The 24,235-nt window shown below is 52.7% G+C and overlaps 6 protein-coding genes across 6 annotated transcripts; 4 read left to right on the top strand and 2 right to left on the bottom strand.

Annotated features, from left to right (window-relative positions):
• Positions 1 to 118: 118 nt before the first annotated feature.
• N0V96_010331 (uncharacterized protein) lies at positions 119 to 628 on the bottom strand (the record flags this gene model as incomplete). The annotated part of the gene is made up of 2 exons (XM_053194688.2): positions 119 to 482; positions 561 to 628. 2 exons carry the CDS (start codon positions 626 to 628, stop codon positions 119 to 121), a joined length of 432 nt encoding a protein of 143 aa, XP_053047857.2.
• A 1,539-nt stretch (positions 629 to 2,167) lies between these two features.
• Positions 2,168 to 3,874, top strand: N0V96_010330 (uncharacterized protein; the record flags this gene model as incomplete). The annotated part of the gene is made up of 1 exon (XM_053194687.1): positions 2,168 to 3,874. The coding sequence occupies one exon, from the start codon at positions 2,168 to 2,170 to the stop codon at positions 3,872 to 3,874; it is 1,707 nt and encodes a 568-aa protein (XP_053047856.1).
• A 913-nt stretch (positions 3,875 to 4,787) lies between these two features.
• RPS4 (40S ribosomal protein eS4) lies at positions 4,788 to 6,057 on the top strand (the record flags this gene model as incomplete). The annotated part of the gene is made up of 3 exons (XM_053194686.1): positions 4,788 to 4,801; positions 4,995 to 5,417; positions 5,706 to 6,057. 3 exons carry the CDS (start codon positions 4,788 to 4,790, stop codon positions 6,055 to 6,057), a joined length of 789 nt encoding a protein of 262 aa, XP_053047855.1.
• Positions 6,058 to 11,635: 5,578 nt separating this feature from the next.
• Positions 11,636 to 13,650, top strand: DLD1_2 (D-lactate ferricytochrome c oxidoreductase; the record flags this gene model as incomplete). Its single annotated transcript, XM_065758907.1, has 5 exons — positions 11,636 to 11,995; positions 12,047 to 12,446; positions 12,510 to 12,728; positions 12,786 to 13,184; positions 13,244 to 13,650. The coding sequence occupies 5 exons, from the start codon at positions 11,636 to 11,638 to the stop codon at positions 13,648 to 13,650; spliced, it is 1,785 nt and encodes a 594-aa protein (XP_065612430.1).
• A 1,038-nt stretch (positions 13,651 to 14,688) lies between these two features.
• On the top strand, positions 14,689 to 18,528 carry N0V96_010327 (uncharacterized protein; the record flags this gene model as incomplete). The annotated part of the gene is made up of 2 exons (XM_053194684.2): positions 14,689 to 17,533; positions 17,588 to 18,528. The coding sequence occupies 2 exons, from the start codon at positions 14,689 to 14,691 to the stop codon at positions 18,526 to 18,528; spliced, it is 3,786 nt and encodes a 1,261-aa protein (XP_053047853.2).
• Positions 18,529 to 20,432: 1,904 nt separating this feature from the next.
• Positions 20,433 to 23,092, bottom strand: N0V96_010326 (uncharacterized protein; the record flags this gene model as incomplete). Its single annotated transcript, XM_065758906.1, has 4 exons — positions 20,433 to 20,501; positions 21,008 to 21,234; positions 22,334 to 22,410; positions 22,686 to 23,092. 4 exons carry the CDS (start codon positions 23,090 to 23,092, stop codon positions 20,433 to 20,435), a joined length of 780 nt encoding a protein of 259 aa, XP_065612429.1.
• Between the last annotated feature and the right edge of the window lie 1,143 nt (positions 23,093 to 24,235).

Below are 24,235 nucleotides of genomic sequence, written 5' to 3'. Positions count from 1 at the left end.
AGATCCTATCATTGCTGCTTCTTTTCCAAGTTCTTGAGAGGAGCATCCTTTCCGAAGAGGCCTAAAAGGTAAGCCGTCCTGGTCAGGCAGAGAAGGGCCTAGAACAGTTAGCACAGCATCATGGCCCGAACGAGAAGATTGGTCGCACCGTGACTCCCACGTTACCCCAGGCCATGGAGTTCCAGCTCGCCACGTCGAGGAAGCGGTCGAGGCCCATAACGTGGTAGCATACGTAAATGTGACCAAGGTCGGCTATCCAAAGAGCAACGAGGTAGCCGCGCACGACTTTCAGCTCGTTGGTGAGGTTGAGCACGGCTAGCCCGACCATGGCCATGAGCAGGTAGATGTTTCCGAGCTGGAGGGCCACGAGACGGGCATTATCAGATTCCGGAGCTGGCACGGCGGCCGAGATGGCGCCCTGCACGATCTGCTCGGATATGAACCAATCCGGGTTGATAACGGCGCCTAGGAAACCGCCGACGCTTTTTTTTTTTGAGACAAGACGAATCAGTTCAGTGGCGGGTGGGAATTGTCATGGTGGCGAGAGTGTGTGAACGTACAGTGAGATGGGCTCGAAGACGGTGAAGACCAGTCTGGGGAAGGTCGGAAGAGCCGCAGCCGCCGCCATGGTGAGATTAGGGGCCGTTGCTACCGGTCAGCTAGTGAGAAGTGGGATGGAGGGGGATTGAAAGCTGTGCAACAACAAAGGTGGTCACCGAACCCTTGCTGATGTTCTATTGTAGGGACAGGTGGTTTCTCAAAGACGGAGGAGCGGTTGACAGGCAGGCAGAGCAGGTAGAACTTGAGGCCAGAATGGGTCGGAAGAAGGCGAATAAGGATAAGGGAGGGGCAACAGGCAACGCAATTGATCAGACCGAGAAGCTGTGAGACGTTCTTTCAGCTCGGTGGAGGATTTGTGGTCACTGTGGTGTGTCATGCGAGAATTCGGAGAGGCGGAGGCGGAGGCGGAGACCACGGACAGCTGTAAACTGGAGCGAGAGACATGTCTTGGGTACATGAGGTAAGGTACACTGTCCGGACGGATGCCGCACGGGATAATAGTAAGCAACCAGACCATGGAAAGCTGTAGCACAGGTGCCAGTGGTGGGTGCTATGGAAGATGCCTCCAAGGTTGCCGGCTTCGCACCGAGTTGGGTTGAAGCTACGCAGGTTATGCAGGCTGGCAGGACCCAATTCAGGCTCAGGGAAAGGGAGATCCATCATCCAGTGAACCTAAGGTGGGACGAGAGGTGTGCACGGTGAGCCATCCAGTCAGTGCCTTGCCAGTCTTGTCAATGTCTGCCAAGGTTAATCAATCCATTGCCTGGTGGCAGATTTCTCTTGCTGAAGTTGGGCAGCCATCAATTCTTTCATTCTTGGTACCTCTATAGGGCGACTCTACCTGCTGTTTGCCTGGTCTTGGGGCATCGAGGTATCTCCCATCACCTATAAGATACCCGACCTTCTTGACTTATGTAGAAATTGAAGAGTGAGGCAAAAAGGCCGGACTGACAGAGAAAGCTGCGTGCCGACACGGAGACGAAGGAACGGGCTTCGCTGGGCAGCAGCCAATGATAATCACAAAGTATTAAAGTTACTTGGCACACCCGCCGCCGCCGCTGAATGGTATCAGCAAATACCGCAAACCCAACCGCGCTAGTCTCATTTGCCGCTTCTACGGTGGAGAATCTTCACGTGGAACTTCCATCGTTGGGCAAATCTTCTAGGAGGAGCCCTGCAGCCACGGTGCCTGTAGTGAGCCCGTCTGCCTGTCAGACCGGGCCCTGAAATGCTGCAAGCCAATCCTTAGCTGCTTCACGCTTTACTTTACTGATACCCTTACCTACCTTACCTCCCGCCTTCCATTCCTAACCTAAGGTAATGCTCCCCTCCGCCTTTCGGTCACCTCAGTCACTGCCAGTCTTTGCTACCTGAGCAAACTCGTTGAAGACTCGAGTCCAAGTCTTGTCTTCTTATTCTTCTCCTCCTCCTCCTCTTCTCCTCACCATCCTGTCCCGCACGCCGCCGACCTCACACCCATCCATCCCGCGTCCATTGTCTCTCCTTCTTTCCTTCGCCTCTCCCCTTCACTCCCCTTCTCTTCGTCTGTGTTGTTTTCTACCTCAAATTTTAAACCAAATGCCCACTCCGACTTTCCTAGCCCACGATGGCCTACATCGAGCCACGCCTCATCCACCTGCTGAACGATTCCACCACGCCACAGCTCGCTCACGCTGATCTGCCGCCCCTCCGTCTAGCCTTCTCTCGTCCTTCTGAGAGGCCCTTCCCACTCGAGCCTGAGACCACCCATCGCGAGGAAAACACCAAAGGGCCCTCGCTCGCCACCACCCACGGAGCCCCACCACAGAATGCCGGCACCCTCGACGACAGCTTCTCCGCACGAGATTCACGAAAGGATGACGAAGCACCAGTCGATCGGGGGGCAGTCAACAGCACCGCGCACCTACAATTGAGACTGCTCTTGGGCGAGGACCGAGATAATGCAGACTCCTCTTTTTCTCTTAGCAAGATCCTCGATGAGGTACCCGAAAATAAAGATGATTCCGCAAACAAGAAGAGGCACCGCAACGTTGCCACAAAGGACGATTTCGTGCAGCTACCACAGCCGGTCAAGAAACAAAAGCCAATTCAACCCCAGGTCATGCCCACTATGCCGCCCATTATCAATGGCTTACACGAACCTCCTCCCGACGCCGCGCTGTTCCCGCCCATTGCCTCCAACGACTTCAACGAGCCCGAAAGCAACCAGCTAAAGCCGCTTCGAGATTTCGCGCCTGTGCCCGAGGAGAAGGATATGGAAATTGAGGTTGAAAAGCCCGCTGAGGCTGACTCGACAACATCCAAAAACTCGAAATCTAGTGGTGGCAAAACAAGGAAGAAGGCGATGAAGCCAAGGCGGAAGTGGTCTGAAGCTGAGACGAACCACCTACTGCTGGGTGTCAATCGTCACGGCGTTGGAAAATGGACCGATATCCTTGCAGACCCCGACTTCAACTTCAATGATCGGACTGCGGGTGACTTGAAGGACCGGTTTCGCACCTGCTGCCCGAATGAGTTGCGCAGGACTAATAGCGAACCGAAGATTACATCTGCTGCTGCCGCGCCGCCAACGACCCCAACCGAACCAAAGGCCAAAGCGAAAACAGGATTGCTGTCCGAAAACATACTCATAGCCCAAGATGAGGCTGCAGCGAGCGAACAGTCCCAGATGACACAGGCTGATTTGGACGCCTTTCCCAAAATGAAGAGGAGCAGGGCGCACCGCAAGAAGCTGGAGGATTTAGCGGAGCTAGGAATACACGGTCCATTCAAGAAGTCTCACAGAAGAGAAAGACGACCTTTTACCGACCAAGACGACAAACAAATACTCGAAGGGCTGGATAAGTATGGACCAGCGTGGACCAAAATCCAGAGAGATCCACGCTTTAGTCTGTCTGGACGACAACCGACAGACCTCAGAGACAGGGTTCGGAACAAGTACCCCAGCGTTTATGCCAAGATTGAAAAGGGATTATTCCAACCCCAGGACGGGCGAGGAGGCGATACCCTTGAACCAACGGTTAGCATGAGCATTTCGAATACTCTGCAGCCCAACAGGCCACCTCCCATGGAGGCGGCGTTGAATCGAACCAACTCCAAGGAGGACCTCCCTAGGTGGCCTCTGTCTGTCATTGACAATGGAGAGCTGCCTCCCAGTCAGCAGGCCTTCGACTTTGGCGAAGCCACCACGGCGACATTCATGGGAAGTGCGGGAGAGATGGATATCTCCCGCCTACTGCTGGACGACTCACAGGTCGCCAGCTCGACTGCGATATACGCACCCGATCAGACGTCTGAATCGACGTCACCATAACGTATCACTGGGTGTTGAAATCTCAACAGCCCTTCGACAGCTGGATCTCTATCGTGCTGCGTCTTTTGACAACGGTCTAGCACATCTGCTAGGTTTCAACCTATTGCCGCGTGTGCAGGATTTTGTATTGAACATTAGAATCAAAAGTGCTGCGTATTGTTTGCTTACGTGGCGTACATGGAGAAATGGGGCGCTTCGCTACCCAAACGGTCGTTTCTGGACATAAACTTATACCAACTGGTTTTCCGTAATCACATTTTGGAGATACGGCGCATGATCAGATATCTTTGGCCAAGGGCGGACAAAAGGGGTTTGGGAGTGAATTAGATGGACTACGGTCGTTTCTGCGCAAGAACGAGTTAGTGTTCCGGACAGGCTATCTGGATAGAGTGTCGAGATCCGGGCACTGTGAGCTAGAAAGCACCAATCGCTAGATGATTGTATTGAATATAGTGTACACGACCGGTGCAAACTATGAGCCTGGAATCCTTCACGTCCCGATGAATGGTGGAATTCGAGTGGTCCCGAAGAAGAGATAGCTCAGATTCTGTTATTGTGCCTTTGGTGGGGCCGCGGTCATCTTCAAGCCCGTGTTCCCATGCGCCGGCCGTGGACGGGACCCACCCACCGCCGAATCAATGGAGCAGGAAAGCCCAAGTGGGGAGCATACACACTGACCATCTCGCTTAATCCATTCGACCACTGACTGACTGTCGCCGGATTATTGAAGCCCCGCCCCTCCTTTTGACCGCCCAGAGACACAAGTGTAGGGTTCGAAAAACCTACGCCTCACAGAAAATTTCCAGCCCGATCCCTCTGTACTCCACGTCCCGAGTTGAATCTGAGTATCTCGACTTCGACCTTCACACCCACCGACCAGATACCCCCATAGACTAATCGGCAGTCAGACAAAATGGGCAAGGGACTGTAAGTGCTTGATAACCAATCTTCATATTCAATTCATTGTCGTTGTCGATGCGATTCGGAATTTTGTTTCGTTGCTCGAGCGAGTTTGACTTGCCCGCCGCGACGAATTGAAGAAAATTTCCGACGACAATATTCGAGAACATGGTCGGGCATTCCCTCGATACGAACAAATATTCTGACAATGCCCTCACAGCAAGAAGCACCAGAAGCGCCTTAGCGCGCCTTCGCACTGGCTCCTGGACAAGCTGTCCGGAACCTACGCTCCCCGCCCATCGGCCGGTCCTCACAAGCTTCGCGACTGCTTGCCGCTGATTGTCTTCCTCCGCAACCGCCTCAAGTACGCCCTCAACTTCCGCGAGACCCGCTCCATCCTCATGCAGCGCCTCATCAAGGTCGACGGCAAGGTCCGCACCGACATGACCTACCCCGCCGGCTTCATGGACGTCATCACCATCGACAAGACTGGCGAGAACTTCCGTCTCATCTACGACACCAAGGGCCGCTTCACCGTCCACCGCATCCAGGCCGAGGAGGCCGAGTACAAGCTCGGCAAGGTCAAGCGCGTTCAGCTTGGCCGCGGTGGAATCCCATTCTTGGTCACGCACGATGCGAGAACGTGAGTTTGCACACTCTGCACTGGTTCTGTCAGACATCATTCAGCCGTTGGATCAAGCTTTGGTCGATTCGTCATCACCCAAAATGCTCTCTTGTTCAATTCCTGGAATAAGACTTCCCAATCATACAAATCCCCTTCCCTTTTGAAGTGGGAGGGAGGCGGAATTGCAACGTCAAAAAGAAGAATATTGGCCGATCACGAAGAAGAGAGATTGGAGCTATACATATCCGACGGCTGTAATGTATCACCCCATCCGAACCCTCTTTGCTGACTCTTTTATCTCTACAGCATCCGCTACCCTGACCCCCTCGTCAAGGTCAACGACACCGTCAAGATCAACCTCGCCACTGGCAAGATTGAGGACTTCATCAAGTTCGACACTGGCTCCATCGCCATGGTCACCGGTGGTCGCAACATGGGTCGTGTCGGTGTCATCACCCACCGTGAGCGCCACGACGGAGGTTTCAACATCGTCCACATCAAGGACGCCATTGACAACACCTTCGCCACCCGTGAGTCCAACGTCTTCGTCATTGGCTCTGAGAAGCCCTGGATCTCCCTGCCCAAGGGCAAGGGTGTCAAGCTCTCCATCGCCGAGGAGCGTGACCGCCGTCGCGCCAACGCCCTCGCCGGCAACTAAGCGTCTTGTCTTCCTCTTCTTCTACGAAATGATGAAGGTTGCGCATGAGTCTGCTGCGTGTGCTGCAGTCAGGTTGCTCCGAAAGGTGACGCCTCGGCTGCATTGCTACACACTTTCGTGAATGTCTCTCGGGACGGAAACGGTTATTTGGGTCGGGCAAATGGGATTGAGCATGATCAAAAAATTACGGAGTCTAGGGCTGATTTTAGAGTTGTCGGCTTTGACTACCCTGCAGATAGCTGCGGCCAATACCAAGCCATTGAAGGTCACTCTTCCGCCCAATCTTGAGTTCCCATATGCTTCGCTTGTGATGCTATCTTGTGAACGCCATCGTATCCCAGTTCCTTGGAGGGTACGCCGACGTCATCACAGATTGTTTTACCATGCTGTCTTGATGTTGCCTGCCGGAATACTTCGCGTCCGTCGGTGGAAGATTGCCAGCGTCCGAGTTCTGTCCGTGTTCGTAAAACAACGACCAGAAACTTGGACGTGCCTAATTCATGATACTTGGTGTAAGTTCTACGACGTGACAGACATTTAATTCATTGCTTTCGTCCTTGCAAGGTATGGGAGCCCACGAGAGACTTTCGTCATGTCGCTCTGCCCCAAGAGAACGGTTTGCTCAGGTCCAATAGCCATAACCCCCCCACCCATAAAGCCTCGCCCTAGCAACACATCCTCACGTCGACGTATCAACCACAAGCCATTCATATCCCGATATATGCCTTCCCTCGTTTAACTCAAAGAGATACGCATTCGCTAGTATACACTACGAAAGGATAATTACGCTCAGGAAGATATTTACAAAGGGCGAGCTCTTTTTACACACATACGTGCCTAGGAAAAATTCGAACAACCAAGATGCCTTCCCTTCTAATTCTCACCTTACCATCCACCCACCTTCTCCCGTACCCAACTCCCAAGCAAAAGAAAGCGCGGGGTTTTACTCTACCAAGATACACAGCCACCGGAAGGAAGAGGAATAGAGAGAGAGAGAGAGAGAGAGAAAGAGAAGAACACAAAAGAGCTGTAGTTACATCGCCAAGTTTCCAAGGGCCCAAAAACCAGTTGAACCACTCAGCTCACACGCAACCACCGCAACAAAGTAAAACGGTCTCGTGCCCTCTGCTGCATGCTTGTATGACGCAGGCTCACCACGGCAGTCCGCGTTTGGCCTAAAGCCACGAGATCGTTTAGACATAGGTAGGTACTGTGCAGCATTCTTACACACACACACTCATTCCTCTGAGGTGTGTTTGTATGTCTACCTCGTACCTGATGGCTGCGGGGAAGGAGAGGAGAGGGAAGGGGGAGCCAATTCCCCGGGCAGCAGGATGCTAAGGTAGGTAAGATGGTAGGGTAGCTGGGTAGTGTTGTCTGCATACCTACTCCAGTGGAAAGTTCTCACCGTGGCCTCCCCCAAATCGATTGGTCATTGTATTACGAAACGCGACATTGCACACCTCTTCGTTCTTGCTGTTGAAGGGGTAATACTGCATAACTCTCACCGGGGAGGGAAAGGGGGAGGATGCGAGATTTCTCGTCCTCGCTGAAAATTCCGATACCCCGAACTTTTGGTCCTGACTCTGGGGTAAAGGGCGCCCAGGGACCTAGGAACGATGATGGCGAACTGAAACGCTCCATGGAGAATTCCGTCACAACTCACAATCGTGTTGGAACTCCCAAGCGGCGAAGCATTTCCAACAAGACGGCTTGTGCCTGAGCAAAGAATGAAAAAGAGAAAGAAAAAATCAATACAACGGATCCCAAAACCTCCTTCTCCGGACACGGTTCGCCAGTGTGTATATTGGGAGGTGGATAAATCAACCTCGTCTCCTAATTTATTTTTACTGCTAAGCGTCTGAGCGGACGAATACTATGTATACTTCATGTTCGAATTCTGCGTGACCTGAACCGAAGGGCACTGAAATATCCATAATATTTCTCGGCTACCAACTTCTCGTTGTCAAAACTTGCGTTTGTGGAGGTGGAACATCCCCCCCGCCATTTGTGGTTACCCAACCCCGCCGTAACACCCGCACTGCCCAGAACCTAACCCACCAGCAGAGTCTAGCCTTGGAGCCTAGGTATGTGCTACACAGGGCGTTGACGAAACGCAAAAGTCCACCTGCTGTTTCCTTCAAGACCCTTGCGGCAATCTCGAAAAGATATCGATGCTCTGATATGAAGCCTAATGGAACACGTTGAAGGTTCAGGAAGGAGGCATAGGCGATGTTTGACTGAAAGCTACCTTGGTTTGTTTCGTTCACTGGGTGGACCCTGAACACGCCCTGCCAGGCTTTGGCAAGAAGGAACACCACCAGGTAGGCGGCGAACAACATGCCTTCCGGCGACTTTGCCGCCGAATGTGAGACACAGGCAACCAGTCGCGGGCGTGCGGGGGATACGATGCAGTTCCCCCCGGGTACAGGGCGTTGTTTCCCTGCTTTGTTCTAGAATCCGCATGTTTGTACGTTACGGAGACTCCACGGCATGTGGACCGTCAAGTAAGTGTTCTCGTGGCTGATGGCAGCTTCGAGCAGAGTTTGCAATTACCATGGGCACGCTGAGATTAATCAAATTCATCAGAGCAGGTAACCATTCTTAGGTGCGAGTCCGAAGCTATCATACCACCACTGTCTACTGCTAATAATCGCGCGGATTAGGACCGTGAGATGGGCTCTGTGATACCGATTGACTCTCAGTAGAGGAGCAATGAGAAGGAAAGCCCTGCGAACGGCTTTCCTGGCCTGGGACATCCGACTTCCGACCCTGGCCTGAGTACCTGGAAGTCCATGCAGCATTCAGGCTACCTTGATTTAGGTAGGCCGATGATCGAATCTCATCGATTGTTGGGGTCGCATGGCTAGCAGCAAGGGGGGTTGCGTTGCAGGCTTGCGGCGTGGGAGGTACGCATCTACTGATGCACTGAAAATCCTTTGGGCAGGTCGACAGGAGGGCTGAGCGGGCGTTGAAAGAGTGGCGGTTCATCATCGGAAGCAGCACACTTTGGGGATGAGAACCCCTTTTCGTAACTAATAACTATACCGCCGTCTTTCTTGTAAGAGAAGACAACATGATATCTAATTGGCTTTGGGAGAGGGCAATGGTTCCGCAAAGCCAGAGTCTCACCGTGTGTGACGTCTGGTCTGGGGTATGTATGCACCTTGGACGCTTCGCTGACGTAACTCAAAATCTTGATGGTGTCTCCTAATGAAAAGTAGTTAAGGTGGTTGTTGGGGTCAATGTAATTGCTTACCACCTCCGCCCGTAACGAGAGCTCAAGAAGCCATTAAGCTTATGCCAACCTGTCTTCTGGAGGTCAGATGACAGAGTTGTCATCCACTGCAGATGGAACGAGAGGCTGAGCTGCTTTGCTTGCCTGCTTCGTCGCATACTGTGTATGCGTCTACCTACTGTGGGTTCTGTTATCTTGACCTCGGAAAACCTCCGTGTCGGCGCTGCCATCGGGAACGGACTTCCGGGGCACACTCACCCAGTAGGTGGGACAGCTAGCACCCAAGGCCCTCATCTCGGAACACTCCTCTTCGTACAGTTTCCGCTGGAAGACTGTCAGACCCCGTGCCCGCCCTTGATCCACCAAGCGAGTGCGACCTCGCAGTGGATTACCTCTGTGAGAGGATGCTCAGAAACCTGCATTCATATGCGCAGACGAGAAGACATATTCCAGCCGGCAAGCGGCACCCTCACGAACGTCTTGTTTGGCTGGCCCCGGAGGCCAACGGCCTGCGTCCTCGGCGGTCACCGTGGGCCACCGTTACCCCTCGTGCGAGACCCACTGCGGACTCTACACCGACCAGGCCGGTGCGCGGGGGTTCGTCAGAAATCAGGGCCCTTTTGTCGCTCATAAGAGGCTGGAAATCGTGGTCATGGGAAGAGATTGAAATTTTCTCGGCCCCCTGTACCCATGCTCTTCGTTGGGGGTACGCCAGTTCGCCTGCATTCACTTCCTCAGTGGCATTTCGAGTCTGCCAGACATCATCAGTCTCGTCTTGCCCCGTCTCACCGTCGTACAACTCAAGGGCAGCAGGGCATTCTTCGGACACGAGGTCCGTCAGCCTTCCGAACTCGACATTCGATTCGCTTGCCAGTGGTGCTTTGCGGCTACCCTTGCCGTGAAATTCGATTACGTCGGTGAGAAGTCCAACCCAAAGGGTGGGATGCTGTTGGTAATCAGACTTACAGTAGCAGACCAACTGCGGAAGGTTGTTGCTGCCCCCCATCCATCGTAGCTTGAGCCACCCCACGAAACGGGGGTCACACCTGCATCACAACCCAGCATCAGTTCCTACTAATGACGTGAAAGGCTCTACTTTCGTCCATTATCGAGCTCGTGTTCATACTCAGTCAGACCTTCGAAGCCGGCCTCCTTTTCCGCGTCAACTCCGATGCCCCTGTTCTTGTTGCTGATTAGTTGAATTTCAAGCCGTCACCCAGCGTCGCTGTGAAATGCTGAGCTACATCACGCCCGGAGAGGTCGCGAATCTGTATCAAATCTGTTCGTCTATCTTCGCCGTGTCGCTCCGCGGGGAAAAGTACCGTTCACCGAGAACATCGACGACTTCGGAATGTTTCAGCTTCGGCGTCTTCCCCGCCTGTCCCCGGATCCAGGCCCGATCTCGTCCTCTTTGTTGCGTCTCTACGAAGTAGCAGCAACATGGCAAATCTAAGCTCGCCGCTCCACATGTGAAGCTTGCCTGGACTGGTGCTAGTGAAGCGAGGTATTGCAAAGTACCTCATCGTGGAAAAGTCCAGAGTCTCACCCCCGCTGACTATCCAGGGCTACCACCTTTGCTCACTCGCTAGCCATGCTTTCGTCTTCCTAGCCCGCCGGCTCTTGACTTCTTGACTTTTTGGGCCTGTATTCCCCTTCTCCAGTGTCATGATTGGTTGCAAGAACGTCGTCTCTGCACCCACTCCATCTGCTTTGTCTGCACCTTGTTCCCAATGTGGGATGCGGTACGCCCAGGTACTTGACGTCCGGGTCATGCTCTCAACTTCTTCCACAAAAAAAGAACAGCATCGCTGTTAAAGGCGAAGGGCCCCGTTGTCATCCACCATACCCACTTGCCCCAACACTCAGCTTCTTAGCTTGCTTCGTGGGCGATTGCGACATTGGCTGTGGATTGGGATATGTGGTCGACGATTTCGCTCGCTCCCTGATATAAACACATCGTCTCCCTCTTTTTGCCAGGTTCACCATCCCGACTTTGGTTGCCACGGTCTCGCTTTCGCGCTATACTTGGACGCTTCTGGCAAAGGGCCATTCGGTAGACCTCTGTATCGCCGTCATTTGACAAACCGGTATCTGGCTGGCTTTCGCGTCGTACTATACTCCGGACATTAGGAATCCCTATTCACGACTCACAGTTTGATTCGAAGTTCTCGGCACAAAGTCAGAAGCAGCGCAGACCGATATCAACCTCGAACGCCGACGCAAGCCATCTCGCCGACGCAACCCACCACTAAACCCTGTCGACTCCAGCATCTTACCCTGGTCGACCTCTTGGCCAATAGCAGACTTTCTCCTTGGGGAATCCGATTTGTGTCCGTGTAGATGGCTCTTATCCCCTGCATGTCGGCCAAACTCTCTGCGAGGCCCCTTCTGAGCCATGGCTTAAGGGGCCGACTCGCTGGGCCCGCTCTCCGTGCCGGTCGGAGCTTTTCGGCCACGACCATCCGGCGAAGCAGCCCCCACGCCGGCTCCGAAGGTTCGGCCAACACCGCGCAAAGTGGTTGGCATGGTAATTCAGTCTGGGCTGTTGCTTTGGCCGCCGGTGCCGTTGGCTGGGGTCTTGCTAGTTCGACAAAGGGCAATTCTGCCACCGCTGGCTTTCTCCCTCTTGGGAGTGGTCTGCTATCTTCAGACGGTCTGTCTCGCCCGGTGACTTATGCAAGCATGGCTGAAATGGAGCAGGTATTCGCATCCCAGTATAATAATGATTGCTGCTTCTAACTCGGCGTGTAGGCTTTGAAGGAAATTCGAAAGGAGCTAGGTGGAGAGGATATTATCTCCACTGACCCCGACGACTTGCATGCCCATGGGTATTCTGAATGGTCCTCAACCAATCCTGATGGCCTTCCCGTGGCTGTTGCATACCCGCGATCAACAGACCAGGTGGCGACGATTGCACGGGTATGCTTCAAGTACAACGTCCCCATCATTCCTTACTCGGGTGGTTCCAGTCTGGAAGGAAACTTCTCGGCACCCTACGGAGGTATCAGCGTCGACTTTGCCTTTATGGACCAGATTCTCTCCTTCAATAAGGATGATATGGACATCGTTGTTCAGCCGAGTATCGGATGGCAAGACTTGAACGAAAAATTGGCAAAAATGGAGAGCGGTCTCTTTTTCCCTATCGACCCTGGTAAGCCAAAAATCAGCGCAGTGTTTGCCATGATGAAGATGTTTAGGATTGACAACAGAACAGGCCCTAGCGCAAAGATTGGTGGAATGATCGGTACAAACTGCTCGGGAACCAACGCCGTTAGATACGGAACCATGAAGGATTGGGTGATCAACCTTACCGTTGTTTTGGCAGACGGAACTGTGGTCAAGACTCGGAGACGGCCAAGAAAGTCTTCTGCCGGCTACAACCTAAACGGACTATTCGTAGGATCTGAGGGAACACTGGGCCTTGTAACCGAAGGTGAGTCGGAATAGGCAGATGACCTGGCTTCCTTGAGTGTTTGCTAACCGCTTCTAGCAACCCTAAAGCTCACTGTTGTGCCCGAAGACTTCTCAGTTGCTGTGGTTACATTCCCTAGTATCAGAGACGCTGCTGCGGCCGCAGCCGAAGTCATGCGCAATGGCATTCCCGTGGCGGCGATGGAAATCATGGACGAGGTGCAGATGAAAGTCGTCAACCTGGGTGGCGCAACAGCGCCTCGTGTTTGGCAGGAACTCCCGACCCTATTCTTCAAGTTTTCTGGTACCAAGGCCGGTGTCAAGGAGAACATTGGTCTCGTTCAGAAGATCACCAAGAATCACAAGGGCGGTAACTTTGAATTCGCAAAGGACGCGCTCGAGCAGAAGTTGCTATGGTCTGCTCGAAAAGAATCACTATGGTCGATGCTGGCCCTTCGCAAGGATGGCGAAGAAGTTTGTGAGTGGCCCATCCTATTTCTTGACCAGTACGAGAATCCTAAGACTTACAACGCATAGGGAGTACCGATGTCGCTGTCCCCTTCAGCCGTCTGGCGGACCTCATCGAGATCAGCAAGAAGGAGATGGACGACATGGGGTTGTTTGCAAGTATCCTCGGCCATATCGGCGACGGTAACTTCCACGAAAGTATCATTTACAACCGGACGATCCCTGAAGAGCGGGAGAAGGTCGAGAAGTGCGTCCACAACATGGTGAAGCGAGCAATAGATATGGATGGAACGTGTACGGGCGAGCATTCGATCGGCTGGGGCAAGAAAGAGTCTCTGCTTCTTGAAGTCGGTTCCGATACCCTCGACGTAATGAAGTCGATCAAACGTGCGCTCGATCCGAAATGGATCATGAACCCTGGAAAAATCATGGACATTCCCGAGGGCTCAAGGACGAACCAAGGTTTCTCGGTATAGCCCTGAGACCCGTTGATATGGGATGTCACCAAGGCCGGTTGCTATCGCCGAGGGCTGGGTTATTCTCGTGAAAAGACGACTATATAGGGCTGCGTAAGGACGTCATGGAAAATCCGTCATCACACAAGCCTCTGGGGTTGGGCTTATGGGAATCGTTCTCTGATCTGCTGTCCAAAATGTGTTACTTAGGTGCCTGAAACGACCAGAAAGGGGACCATACCAAGCACAGGATAAAAAAAGTTTTAGGGAGGCCTGCCGTTATTTTACATGATAAAGACTGAATGCCAGACTGTGTTCTTTGATTCACCAGGAGCTATTCATGTCGTTGCCGTTGTGTTGCTGTCTTAGCCTATGAGAAGCGTAGGATCGACAGCTCAGTCGGACCATGATTAAAATTCGAGATGAAATTTGCATTTGATATCAGAGAAAACTTCCGATGATGAGGATGATGATGATGTGTAGAACCGAGTAGGAGATGAAATGAGAGCGGGCAATCAAGCCAAGATTGGAGATTGTGGTGGGTAGCGGGTAGCTGCATGCAAAGTGCTTGGGCAAAGAAAATTGGAAAATTTAACCAAGTTCAATCTAAGGTAGGAAGGAACGTTTGATTTAAGGAAAGAGGGAGTCAACTTCCCGGTCTTCGCTCCTTCTTCACACCTAAAGTGTCACGGGCTCAGAGTGCCTTCCTCCCCTGGACTTTACCCCCAGCCTTGTCCCCATCCTCCACGCCCATCTTTGCCCTTCAAACTCACCTCACCCTTCGAGCCCTCGACTTCGACCTTCTCCTCTGACTTCATTTAAGGAATTTCGCCCCGGCTATCTTCTTAGGGCCAACCCATCCAAGTACATACCCGCAGCTGATAGCTATTTACGAACTACGTCCTCACCTTAGCGAACCACGACGGACCAAGAAAACAAATGTGCTGGTACGTCACCAGGCAGGTACAGTTCATCCTCAAACAATAGTGTTTAAAATGAATCTTGCGCGGCATAACAATCAACTCTGCTGACCTTGGCTTTTAGCACACATTCCACATCATGGGAGAAACAGATGAACCTTGGCGTACATGGCCGGAGTTCACACTGAAAGTTCGTTGCCTTCCCGAAGTCGTCGATCTATCTGAGCTATACGACTCCTTCAAACAATATGGAAGTATCTCTTTGCTAGAGATCGGAGAGAACCAGAATGGCCAACGCGATGGATACGCCCGGATTCGTTTTGAGCCTCCACCCAAAGTCAACTTCTGGTCGTCAGGATTCCATATGGTCCAGTACAAAAGAGGCAAGAGCGCCCGTGTCACCCTCCAGCCTTTCCGAGCGCCTCATGAAAGATATTCTCATTTGATCAAGAGTCCCTCAAATCCCAATATCTGGTTCGATTCCAAGATGATACTTGAAGCGGAACGTATGGACTTTGGCACGCGCTTACAGGAATGGGAGATGATGGTTTTCAAATCCGTCCACAAGAGCGTGCACATCGACATGAGCTTGGCCAAGAAGAAGCTTACCATCTACTTCGATACTTGTCCTCTGGACTCATCGGAAGACCAGAACGGTGACGACGACGACGACGACGACGACGACGACGACGAGATATTTCACCACAAGTGCGGAATCGAGTTCGCCCGCCTCACTAGAGTTTATCAAGTCGATCGAGATGAAGACACACTTCTGGTCATACCGTTAGAGCTTCCACCTATGTTCTGGACGAAGGCAAGCAGGAAGATGCGAAGCAGAATGGCTGTGGGCAAGACTTCATGGGGCATTACGGACATGTGGGAAAGGCGCACAGCCATATTGCACAACGATCAACTGCCGAAAGAATTTCCAATCACACTTCAGTCAGAATTCGAAGATCCTGACTTCATCAATACTGGTCGCTGGACCACTTACAGATTCGCGATCCCAAAGGCTGGAAACGGCATTCTAGAGAAACTCCTGCAGGCTTTAGATGCCCACAACATCACGGCCATTACTGCAGAGCACTTTGTGATTACCTCTTTGCGACGTCCTCTGCTCGTTACTGTGTTTAGAGCTCAAGCCCCCGAAAGTGGAATGCGATTTCTTGACTCTGATTCCGATAACCACCAATTGCCCTTCGAGGTCCACTACCAGCTTGAGGTCTGTATCTCACGGGGCATTCTATCAGAGTACTCCATCAGCCAGGCATTCATCGACCGACTGTGTCAGATGGACAAGGACCGGGCGAAGTGGATGCTCGAGTACTTTGCGGATCAAGGAAAAAGGGAGTGGAACCCGATGCAGATGTTTGAGAGTGAAGAGGCTGCCCTTTACTTTCCTGGCATGAGTATGCCATACTACTGCACCACGATCCGAAAGGTCATTGTCACACCATCGACCATGCACCTTTGCTCTCCAAGCGTCGAGTCCTCCAATAGGGTACTGCGAAAGTATAACTCTTACCAAGACCGCTTCTTGAGAGTTCAATTCACGGACGAGCTGTACAGAGGCAAGATCTACAGCGATGCAGGCAACGAAATCCACCACCGCATTTACCGTGCCCTCAAGCAAGGCATCAAGATTGGCAACCGCACTTACGAATTCCTTGCGTTTGGAAACTCGCAAATCCGAGAGTGCGCTGCCTACTTCTTCTGTCCGACCGATCATCTTTCATGCGATCAGATCCGAGACTGGATGGGGCATTTCAACCATATCAAGAATGTCGCCAAATACGCTGCTCGTATTGGCCAGTGCTTCTCTACAACGCGAGAAATCCGAGGTGTCACTGTTCCTCAGATCGTACAAATGCAAGATATCGAGCGTCAAGGCTATTGCTTCAGCGATGGTGTCGGCAAAATTTCGAAGCTATTGGCCGAAATGGTAGTCCATGAGATGGGCCAGGATACGGCCGGAATACCCTCTGCTTTCCAGTTTCGCATGGGTGGCTGCAAAGGCATGCTGGCTGTCTGGCCTGACGCAAAGGGCCTCAACGTCCATATTCGACCTTCACAAGAAAAGTTCAGGGCCCAGTTCAACGGCCTAGAAATCATCAAGTTTGCGCAGTTCTCACCAGCCACGCTGAATCGACAAACCATAACCATTCTCACAACGCTCGGTGTCAAGGACAGTCCGATCTTGGATCTTGCTGAACAACAAATCCAGGGCTACGAGAAGGCTATGAAAGACCGAGTCGCCGCTGCAAGCTTACTGGGGCAATACATTGACGAGAACATGACATCTCTAACCATCAAAGACCTTGTTTGCTGGGGCTTCATGGATGCAGAGATTCAAGAGCCGTTCGTTCTGACAATTCTGGATCTCTGGCGAATCTGGTCTATGAAGCTGTTGAAGGAAAAGGCGCGCGTGGTCGTTAATCAAAGCGCTTTTCTTCTCGGCTGCCTAGATGAGACAGGCACGTTGAGAGGCCACAGTCAGGCAACTGAGGGTAAAAATACCAACAACATCGAGGACTTGCCGCAGATCTTCCTTCGGATTCCGAATCTCCAAGATGGCACATTCTACTGCGTCACCGGCGTATGCATTGTTGGACGAAACCCTTCACTTCATCCAGGCGATATCCGTGTTGTGGAAGCAGTTGATATCCCTGACCTCCACCACCTCCAGAATGTTGTGGTGTTTCCGAGCACCGGTGATCGAGATGTCCCCAGCATGTGCTCGGGGGGTGACCTTGACGGAGATGATTTCTTCGTCATCTGGAACCAAGACCTCATTCCCAAGAACTGGCACCACTCGCCTATGAACTACATCGCACCCAAAGCCCCGAAACTAAAGCGAGATGTCAAGGTATCAGATCTGAGAACATTCTTCGTTCGTTATATTCAGAACGACTGTCTGGCCAAGGTTGCAATTGCGCATCTAGCTCACGCTGACTTCTCTAAACAAGGAGCGAACGACAAAAAATGTGAGTTGATTGCCCGCGAGTAATAGGAGACGCAAATTGACACCGAACTTCTAGGCTTGAGGCTGGCAGAGCTGCACTCCAAGGCGGTGGACTACGTCAAAACTGCAGATCCAGCGGAATATCCTGACGAGCTCGAGCCTAAACAGTGGCCGCACTTCATGAACAAACCTAGAACATACAGATCCCGGACTGCGCTTGGCAAGATCTTCGACAGAATCGTTGAGCAGGAGCTCAACCCTCTTTACGAGAAGAAATTCGACGGAAGGGTGTTGAAAAGGTTTGAACTGCCTGGAGAGCTTTTACAAAAGGCTCGCAAGATCAAAAGTCAATACGACACAGCTATGCGCCGTCTCATGAGTCATCGCGACGTTCACACCGAATTCGAAGCATGGACAGGCTTCATCCTGTCGAAACCCCGGGTTGGCAGCGACTACAAGCAGCAAGAGGACATTGGTCGAGAATCAGCAGCCCTCAAGCAAAGATTCCGAGAGATTTGCTACACAGAGGCCGGAAGCAGACGGTTCGAAGACTTCGCCCCTTTCGTGGCTGCAATGTATCAAGTGACCGAGCAAGAGGTCAATGCAGCGCTTGCAGACGAGTACGAAGACGAAGATCACAAGCGACAATCAATGCCCCTGATCAGCTTCCCGTGGATCTTTCACTGGATTATGGGGCGCATTGCTACAGGCAAAGTCAAGATCAAGCCTACCGTCGACCCCGAAGCCAAGGCGGTGCCTATGAGGTCGTACCCTATTCGTCGATTCGGGCAAGATGACAATGCCACCCAACAGGAGACTCAGCTCGATGACGGCAGAGTGGTGCACCACGGTGACCTATTGGAGGTATTTGAAAGCACCATGAAGGGGTCTTCCGGAGTCTCACCGTCACCCGAGGACCGCGATGCTACTACTGGCCAGGAGGAAGAGATACACGTCGAAGAGGAAGACACTGTCATGGACGCCATGGACCGACTGATGGAGAGTGCCTTGATCTAAGGGTAATGCGGCGCCGGCCATGGCTTGTTTCTGCTGCGACACGGGCGTTTGACATGTCATTCCCGTAATGGGAGTCATTAATCATCGACAACGGAGGAACCGGAGGAGGAGCGATAACGGAGAGCGAGGGCTTTTCTCTTTCACGGTTGGGTCTCGATACTTTCCGGGACACACCCGTCAGGCGACTCTGCCTCTCACTTTTTGACTTCTTCCTCATACGCAGATAGGTAGATATGCACAACAATAACGAGCTTCGCTTCTTGACGCACAAATCGCCCGTTTCCCAAATGCCACTGTGACCTTACGGGCCCAGGGGGTGGTGAAGTCCCGTCCCCGGCTCGTGTCTTGAGTACGGATAGATCCTTGATTTCCCGTACCGATGGAGGGTAGGCAGGCGAGTGAGTGAGCGTGGGTGTGGGCTGGGTTCACGTTGCGTTGTCGCGGGAAAGTAGCCAGGGCTCAACGGGATTGGGGGGAGGAGGTGACTTTGAAATGTAGCCCTACTTGCCCCGATGCCGTTCGGGGAGCCGGCGGGACGTTTGCCGGATGTGCAGTGCGTTTTTTCCAGGTTCCATTGCTTCGTTTCAATGCTTCGACAGCCCCGAAGAAACATCATATGGAAAGAAGGGGGGATGAATGAAAATAGAAGGGGCTTCGTGATGGTCGTGGCCGCAGAAACAAACGTATTCGTACCTTACGTCTAGGTAATCAGGCAGCACGGCGTGGGGGGAGGAAAAAAAAGGGGGGTTGCGCATTCTGCCTGCCCCCCCCCCCCTTCCGGTGGCCGTCCAATCCAAATTCGTGCACATCAGTCTAAAAAGGAAACATTGGGCGGCAGGGCGGCGGGCGAGCGACGGGCGGGACAGAATTTGAGTAGGAGGATGGAGAGGTATGGGGAATTAGGGAAACGTCCAAGAGAAAGAAGGGCCGTATAGACGGGCTTTTCCGGATCGTCAATGTCATCACCTTTGGGGAAAGGGGAACATCTACTTGGCACAGGCGATGTCAATACCGTTTTCACATTCGGGATGGGGTGTCACTGAGTGTGTTTCTGTTGGACCTGACTAAACTGTCTGAATGTAGACAAGTAAGGCGTGGAAATGTCGAGTTGCGATTGGGGCATCAGATTTACTCCATTGTCCCCTCCTCTCCCACCGGTAATCCTCCGGATGCAAATGTCCCATAGCTATTTCGTAGCCAGTGTCCTTTTCTCCTTCACCTAGGTAGCCTGTGTGACCTGCATGTCTCCAACGTTCTTCCCACATGTTCTAGCCAAGCCCAACGATAACGAACGACTACAGAGTACAGACTTGTCTGTTCTGTTCTGTTCTGTTCTGCCCTGCCCACGTCTGTCCACAACAAATCGTCGATCAAACGGCAAAACCTAATCGGGCGCAGCATGCATACCGCGAGATCACTTGACCCAGAGGCCAGCGCACTGTCGAAGCGTGGTGGTCCCACTTCCAACAGACGTGTTGCAACATTATATTTCCACTTCTCCGTACGATCCAGCAATATCTGATCAAATAAGAGGGGAAAAGAAGAACAGCAGGATCCCGCGACGATTCCGTGCTCGGACGGGGTTCATCATTGTCTTGGGACCCAGAAAGTGACGTTCTCATAGTGGCGTGGCGATGACTGGTACCAAGGCAGTGGATTGGGGACGGGGAGGCGGGCAAGGAACGAGGAAAGGGGAGCGCAAAAGAAACCGAGAACGACGTGTGCTCTTTAGCTTCTTCGGTTGCTCCACGTCCGAGCGGGCATGAGAGAAGACAAAAAAGGCGGATCGGGAGGAAGAAGAAGTCGAAGTAGAAGCAGAAGCAGAAGAAGACAGGGGAGTATGGATGTTGCTTGATGGTCATGTTGCTGATCGCAAATCCCTCTCTCTCACTCCCCTTCTTTCTTCACTTCCTGACGCAAAGGTCTGTTCTCAAAACCCACTTCTCGCCTGCGCTGACCTCGCGCCCCTCGTGCTGTTGATAAGTGGAACATGTGTCAGTCTGCAGTGGCCTTCGCCGCGACCAGGTACGGTAAGAAAAAAATGATCAAAGGACAGGTGGTGTAGGCGGGAGGGATGCAGGGGTTTTGTTGTGCTGCCCAGGTTGCCAGGTGGTACCGTGGTGCAGAGCGGGCATATCGAGTTCGGTGGTTGGGAGGGGAACTTTGGAGTGATGGGATTGGGGCACAGCCAGAGAGCGTGAGAAAGGAAGAGGCAGAGAGATGGAGAGGTGAGGCCGCAGCTGAGGTGGCCGCGGTTGGGTCCTCGTTTCGCGCCACTAAAAGCAATGAAAGAAGGTACATGAGAGCAAATTGCCAACGAATACATCGCAGTGGCAACGGTCAATGTTGCACAAAAAACGACAGGTTCAGGTGCATCTGGCTATGACCATGGTTCGTTCGGGGATCAGGGGAGGACGCATGGAGTTTTTGAAAGTACGGAGGACTGAAGGGCTGAAATTTCTGAACAGAAGAGACTTACCAGCATGCAGTCGTCGCCATGCTTGTGTAAGAGGAGCATGCCCGTTTCGAGGGCGACCGGGATCTCCTCCTTGGCGGAGCGGCGGTCGTTGGGGAAGAAGACGGTCTCGCCGCCAACACAGCCCTCGGCGGAAGAGGTAAGATAGAGGAGCAGCGTCCAGGTTGTCTTGCACGTGACGGGTCCGGAGGAGGGGTCGAGATTGAGTGATACGTTATTGGAATCGTCGTCTGTAAGTGGGGGTCCAATGGTCAGTCCAGGTTGATCTTAAAGATGAAGATGAGGAAGCATGCACGGAAGACAAGTGAAAGAAAGGGTACAGAAGAAAAGAGTCAGAGCTCAGAAGAGGAAAACACCATAGGGTCGCCGGAAGACAAGGAAAGCATGGTGGCCCTGGTTCTCTCAGTGCCGAGTTTCTTGTTTGGATAGGAAGATGCGAGATGTCGAGGGGCATCGCTGGATCGGACTCGCAGGCTCCCGGACTCAGCTTCCCACATCATCCAGGGGGAGATAACGCCATAAAGCGGATCGGGATGGAACGATCCGCAGGGTTGTGGCTTCTGGGACAAATCGTTGGGTCTCTGGTGCTCGGATGAAAGATCGTGATGACTGGGAAGATTGCAAACAAAAGAGGACTGAGCGGAGGAGACAAGATATCATATATCATATATGATCATCTGAAGGGCAGATCGTTGGTCCAGACACTTGTTGTGGGTCCCCAAATCGTCTCTTCAAAGCCCAGTGGTTCAACGAATTCGCATCTTTCAGCAGGTTTCTCATGCAGAGCCGAAAGTCACGACCTGCTTCATAGACATGGGTCTTGGATTCGAGGTGGTTGAGACATGCATAGGAAGGGAACTGTGGTAAAAGATGGTGTCCACAGGAATGGGTCGATGAAAGTAATTGTCATGGGAAGGGGGAAACGTATAGACCGAGCATGACCAAATCCTCGTACAATCTGCTTAGTGACGGGTATTGTGGCATGTCCTCTAGGACGGGGACAGTGACTTCGCAACGGTCTCGTTGCAACCCAGCGCTGGGGGCTCAGAAGTATCGCTGTGGAGAGAGCTCTTCGTTGATGTCATGAGAAGTAGGTAGCATGGCCATGTCCCTAAGACAAAGGCTCGTAGAGCTCTGGCACATCGCAGTCTTTCAAGCAGTGACAAATATGTGCAGCCTATGGCAATCGCGCGAGGCCCTCGGAGCACTTAGCCACTGGCCTAGTTGCATAGAGCGGCGGAAATCTTGTTGGTTGACTGGCAGAACGCCTAGTGCTCGCGGCGCGTGTGGCGTTGGGTGACAAGAGAATGATTTGACTATGAGACTTACAATGTGCATCGAAATACTGGCCCTTGGAGTAACGATAGATGCGAATATTGGGATTCAGACCGACGACTTCACCGCCCCTAGAGCAGTCGATCCACGTTAGTAAGTCTCATGGCAAGCCCTCAGCTCAGCCGTAGCGAAAAGACCTCCACACAGGCGGTTTCTTCTTCTGCGTGGGTTTCATGTTTGTTATAACTGTTTTTGGATGGATGTATTTGATTGTGCGCAGACGCTGGCGGATCTAGCCGGAAGCGCGTGGGATGCGTTGTTCGTGGCAAGGGTACATTCGGAGGGCCGGTGGATGGGTAGGTAAGGTAGGGACTAGGGGAGTTGGAACAGAAGATAGTGGACTCACCATAAACCCTGGATGTCTTCTTGGGCAAGCGATTCGCGCAGTCCAGTCTCCGTCCACAGGCGTCGAGCAAAGGCAGCATCCTGCACTTGAAAACGGTCGTTCACTCTAACCGCTTCTCCCCGCTTAGGCCGACCAGGGGTAGTGATCAGCGGTAAACCCCTCAGAAAAGTGACATAGGAACCGCAGAGGGATTTTGGCCAAAAGTTGCGAATCAGGACGACCTTGTCCGGACAAGAAACGAGCTGGTCGGCAGCTAGGTCGGTAACCGGTAACGGCGGTTTGAACTGGGGCCATGCGGGCGGTGAGGCGGGAATCGAGGCGGCTGTCGTCAACTTTGCGTTGCCGCCATTGTTAGTTCCAGGCCCGGGCTTTGTCTTGCCGGCGGTTGTGTTTTTGGATTTCCCCATGGTATACCCCTATAGTACCGAATGGGTTCGTGCTGTGCCGTATGTACAGAAACAATGGAACGTGTTTCTCGGGATGATGTGCAGCGGGCCAAGTAATATCAGGTGGCTTATGGTTCCTGACGGCTGTCTGGGACACAACTGAGGCTTCCGCTACTATGTAGCAAAGTGGCGTGGCAGAGAAGGGAGGCGTAGGCGCCGACAGGCTGGTGTTTGCGAGAAACGTTGGACGGGGTTAAGTTGCTATGTCAAGCGGTTGATTGGCTGTTGAATATTGGCCGAATCGAGTCTGCAAATCGTTGTTGCGCTTGTTTTGTGCTCCGAGAGATGTCGTTGGAGCCCTGGTGATCAACCCACGTGAGAGTTGGCGGGGATAAACTAGGATGAGGGATACTGGGGGTTGAACCGCGATTCGTCGGCTGGCTGAACCCTTTGATGATGACGTCTAATCTCTCGGCAGGTTGGGGGTTTCGTACGTAGGAAGAAAATATAACTCTGTGGGCAGCAGTCTGCAGAAAGAAAAGAGGATGATGTTGACGTTGAGTGGTTCGTGATGGATGGAAGTGGGTTCAAATGATGCAGGCGCTAAGGCCAATGTATTCATAGGTGCTAAAGGTAGGTAAGGTACTCCGTAAGGTACGGAGTTCCTAAGGTAAGGTGAGTGCCTACTGCGTAGTAGCCTTGTGTGGCCCAGGTGGTTGTACTGTGTGCGGCTCACAGTGTGGACGGTGCTCTCGATAGCGTGTGCGGCATGCCATCCTGGGAAGCCGCGCCTTACCCGACCGCCGCCGCTTCCATTTTTGAGATCCCCGTAGACCCATGCCAAAAGTGGGTCCCATCTTCTCCGGGGGCCCGGGGGAGACGCCGCCGGGACCAGGGCCTGGCGATACATAGGCAGCGCTAAGAATTGGTCTCGCTCGATCTTGAGAATCGCCTTTTCTTCCTCCCACTGAACTGAACCCTCCCTGCCTTGTCCTACCTTTCGTCATATCTCAAACAGCCAGCCTCCGTCTCTCTGTGTAACTTTTCATCAGAAAGAGACAATTGATCAAAAATCCCATTTCCCCTCTGCCATGTCTGGGTCTTCCCTGACATCTTCGGTACTCGTGACTAAAGCCTGCGGCGTGTGGCGTGCTCCTAGAAAAT

Source organism: Colletotrichum fioriniae (genome assembly GCF_027942845.1).
Source record: "Colletotrichum fioriniae strain IMI 355084 chromosome Unknown scaffold_14, whole genome shotgun sequence".
Classification (NCBI taxonomy): domain Eukaryota; kingdom Fungi; phylum Ascomycota; class Sordariomycetes; order Glomerellales; family Glomerellaceae; genus Colletotrichum; species Colletotrichum fioriniae.
This window is presented reverse-complemented; position numbering and strand designations above follow the sequence as displayed.